At 42.7% G+C, this 4,716-nt stretch overlaps 1 protein-coding gene across 1 annotated transcript; it reads left to right on the top strand.

The window, feature by feature from the left end:
• Positions 1 to 319: 319 nt before the first annotated feature.
• LOC149576436 (uncharacterized) lies at positions 320 to 3,790 on the top strand. Its single transcript, XM_089794400.1, has 6 exons — positions 320 to 1,057; positions 1,292 to 1,478; positions 1,638 to 1,783; positions 2,384 to 2,672; positions 2,787 to 3,430; positions 3,587 to 3,790. Exons 1-6 carry the CDS (start codon positions 320 to 322, stop codon positions 3,788 to 3,790), a joined length of 2,208 nt encoding a protein of 735 aa, XP_089650526.1.
• Positions 3,791 to 4,716: the final 926 nt, after the last annotated feature.

Raw genomic sequence — 4,716 nt, forward strand, 5'->3', positions numbered from 1 at the left:
GGGTACTACCCCCTTTCCACCTAGGTCACAGTGGAAGGGAAATCAGCGACACTCTTCAGGATCTTTTAGAGGCCCCCAGTCACAGCAGGATCAGAGGCAGAAGCCTCCACAGGGATACCAAGGCACTAAGCCCAAGCAGAGGCAGGCATAGGGTTCTCGTCAGGATCATAGATCACAAGCTTCTCATGCACCTCCAGCATGGACTCAGCAGCCCACTAGAGGTGGTTTTAGTGGATCTACTCAGACAGGGGGACACCAGCAGCCCCGATCTACAGGATTACAAACTCAGACCCGCGGACCTTGTTATTCTTGTGGTGGCATGGGTCACATTGCTAGGGATTGTCCACATAGACAGAGGGTAGCTGCATCTGAACCAACAGTGGGTGACATGGGACGTTCTCATAGGGTATTTGCAGCAATAGATGACAGACAGGCTGAGCATCAGGCTACCGTGATAGAGGCTACAGGTATTATTGGTGGTAGTAGTATATCTATATTGTTTGATCCAGGAGCTACTGATTCTTTTGTATCACCCTTAGTTGTGGAGCATTGTAGGCTGGTGGCAGTTAAGCAAGATGTTAGCTGGGATGTAGAGTTAGCCTCAGGTGCTAAGGTATTGGTTAGATCCATGGTCAGGAATTGCCCTATTCAAATTGGGGATATCACTACTTGTGCAGATCTACGTATCACCCCCTTAGGATCATATGATGTAGTCCTTGGTATGGATTGGCTATGTGCTCACCATGCCAAGGTGGATTGTAGGAAGAAGGAGGTGGATTGTAATGATGATCATGGTACACCTATAGTGATTTCAGGTGTTCAGAGACCTGTGTCCCTCCGCATGATCTCCGCTATGCAACTTAAGCGATGTATGAGAAAAGGGTGTCAGTTATATGCTATTACCATTAATGATCTTGAGGGAGAGGAGAATGGGCCATGTCTCGAGGATTACCCAGTGTTACAAGAGTTTAGAGATGTATTTCCTTCTAAATTACCGGGTATGCCTCCACCCAGGACAGTGGATTTCCATATTGATTTGGTTCCAGGGGCCCAACCAGTATCTAGAGCTCCATATAGGATGACTACTAATGAGCTCAATGAGCTCAAGATTCAGCTAGAAGAACTCTTGGAGAAGGGGCACATTCGTCCTAGTGTCTCACCATGGGGAGCACCAGTTGTCTTTGTCAAGAAGGATGGATCCTTGAGGTTGTGCATAGACTACCGTCAACTTAATAAGCTAACCATTAAGAACCGTTATCCACTTCCTAGAATTGATGACTTATTTGACCAGCTTCAAGGTGCTCGAGTGTTTTCCAAGATTGATCTGAAGTCAGGATATCACCAATTGAGGATTGTGGAGAGTGACATCCATAAGACTGCCTTTCGCACGAGATATGGGCATTATGAGTTTACAGTGGTTCCTTTTGGTCTCACTAATGCCCCATCTGTATTCATGAGCCCTATGAATGGAGTATTTCGTACATTCTTGGATAGATTTGTGGTGATATTCTTGGATGATATATTGGTCTATTCACGGAATGAACAGGAGCATGAAGAAAATTTGAGACAAGTCCTTCAATGCTTGAGAGATAATCAATTATACGCCAATTTGTCGAAGTGTTCTTTCTTCTGCACAGAGATCAGCTACCTAGGTCATGTGATATCAGGTGATGGGATCTCAGTTGACCCATCAAAGATTAGAGCCATTATAGACTGGCCAGCACCGACGACAGTTACAGAAGTCAGGAGCTTTATGGGGTTGGCTGGTTACTACAGGCGTTTTGTGGAGGGTTTCTCAAGGATAGCACATCCTATTACTTCTCTCCAGAGAAAAGGGAAGAAATTTGAGTGGATAGATAAATGTGAGAGAGCTTTTCAAGAGTTGAAGAAGGCCCTCACTAGTGCTCCTATTCTTGTAGTACCTGATCCCTCTACAGACTTTGTAGTGTGTACTGATGCGTCATTGGATGGGTTAGGGGCAGTACTCATGCAGAATGGGCAAGTTATAGCCTATGAGTCTAGGAAACTTAAGACTCATGAACTCAATTATCCTACCCATGATCTTGAGCTTGCAGCAGTAGTACATGCCTTGGTTAGATGGCGCCATTTCCTTTTGGGACACCATTTTGAACTCCACTCAGATCATCACAGCCTTCAGTATATTTTCTCTCAACCGAACCTTAATGCTCGGCAAAGGAGATGGATGGAGTTTTTATGTGAGTATGACTTTGATGTACACTACATCAAGGGGAAGGAGAATGTGGTTGCAGATGCCTTAAGTTGGAGACGCCATAAGTTGTCATCCATGGTCACCAGCACAGATTTGAGGGGGAGAATAATGCAACACTTACTAGAGGATGATTTTTATAGGGATGTGTGTCAGATGATTAGATCTCAGAGGCCTCTTCAGGGGAGGTTCTCCAACTATGTGTTAGAGTTTGATGGACTTCTACGTCACCGAGGGTGCATTTATGTACCTTCTACTGGAGGATTGCATGATTTTATTGTTCTTGAGGCTCATAGGGAACCTTATGCAGCACATCCAGGGGTTAGGAAGTTGCATGCAGACTTGAGACGACTCTTTCATTGGCCCGGCATGAGGATGCATATTGCAGGGATAGTTGCTAGATGCCTAGAGTGCCAGAGAGTTAAGGTAGAACATGGACATCCTGGTGGGTTACTTTATCCTCATGAGATTCCAGAGTGGAAGTGGGATGTTATTTCTATAGATTTTTTTGTGGATCTTCCTATGTCTTCTCATTGTCATGATGCCATCATGGTGACAGTTGACACATTGACCAAGGTGGCCCACTTCTCACCTATACGTAGCACTTTCACTGCTCCTACAGTAGCACAAGTATTCATGCGAGACATTGTGAGACTCCATGGCATTCCTCGCAAGATTATTTCTGATAGAGACTCTATATTTACCTCCTCCTTTTGGAGAGAGTTACAGGGAGCCCTAGGGACTAAGCTTAACTTGAGCACAGCATACCACCCTCAGACAGATGGGCAGACTGAGAGAGTTAACCAGGTATTAGAGGACATGTTGCGCATGTATGTGATGGATAATCAAGTTAAATGGGAGGAGTATTTGCATCTAGTAGAGTTTGCCTATAATAATGGGCACCATTCTTCTTTGGGCATGCCACCTTATCAGGCCCTATATGGCAGACCTTGCAGGACACCATTAAGTTGGGATAGGATTGAGGACAGGGTAACAGTTGGACCGCAGATTGTCAAGGAGATGGAGCAGCAAGTCTTGTTGATTAGGCAACATCTCAAGGAAGCTCAAGACCGACAAAAGAAGTATGCTAATGCCCATAGGACAGATCGAGCCTTTATGGTGGGAGATAGAGTATTTCTGAGAGTGCGTCCGCACAAGAGTCCAATCCATTTTGGAAAGGGCTCTAAGCTTGCTCCTCGATTTGTTGGGCCATTTGAGATTTTGGAGAGGATAGGACCAGTTGCCTATCGCTTAGCCTTGCCACCTAGCCTATCACGCATCCACGATGTTTTTCATGTCTCTTCCTTGAGGAAGTATATTTATGATGCATCTCATGTTATAGATTGGGATTTTATGCAGGTAGCACCAGATGGCCAGCTGTCCCTAGAGCCCATTCGCATATTGGCCCGCAGGACCCTTCAACTTCGAGGCAGAGAAGTGGACCAGGTTAAGGTCCAATGGGATTGCTATGATGAGGTCACAGCCACATGGGAGGACACGATGCAGATGAGACGTGACTACCCCTATCTATTTGATGAACTCCAAGAGGAAGTTCATGCCTAGAGGGGGAGGATGTCATGTCCCACACCGACCATCATAGCACTATTGACATTTTGTTTCTTTTGGACTTTGATAGTTAGACTCTAGATGACACATTATTACCCCCCATGGACATTGATATTTTGATCCTTAGACTATTTGATTTCATGTTATGTTATTGGGACATTGATACCTATATCATTAGGCTATATGATGATTCCTTATGATGTTACTAGGACACTAATATTCTAAGTAGTTTTTATGATGTTATTCAGATATGCTTACTTACCTTCTTGATGATCCATATGTCATGATTAAAGCTTATGTTATACTCAAGTGAATGTTTGATTTTTGAATTGTGGTCTCCATATGGTGCTAGATTATCATGTCTTAGCATATTTAGAGTAACATTAAGAATTCATGTATCATTTGAATAAACTAGAATTGTATACTTATATTATATTTGATGCATTGCTTAAGGTAGATTAATTCCATAATTTTCTATAAGAATAAATGATCATAATTTTTTTACTATCTAGATTAGAGAATTGCTACAAATGTGAAGTGTGTAATGTGATATGAATGGAAATACATATTTCATATTAGTTGTGTTATTCATTGATGATAGAATCTATGTGATTTATATTTACATTATCATTTTATCACCTTATTCTTGGACTACTGATATTTGCAATAAGTATGCAGGAAAGAAGCCCATGGATTTATGGAGAACCTTGCTAAGTGTTTGGAAAAACCAAGGTTAACCCTAAGGAGGGTATAACCTTTTTACCCTTGTATTTTATTTGTAAAACCAATTTGTGTGTATTATTGTGATTCTATAAAAGTAAATTAGTTTTTCTTCATGGCTTGCCAAGTGTGTTGTGTGTATTGTGGTGTCACTTGACACATGTTCTCCTTTGTAGCATGCTTAGTGGGATGGTAGGTGGTTG

Source organism: Cupressus sempervirens, chromosome 1 (assembly GCF_028749045.1).
Source record: "Cupressus sempervirens isolate cs-2001-9-10 chromosome 1, ASM2874904v1, whole genome shotgun sequence".
Lineage (NCBI taxonomy): Eukaryota > Viridiplantae > Streptophyta > Pinopsida > Cupressales > Cupressaceae > Cupressus > Cupressus sempervirens.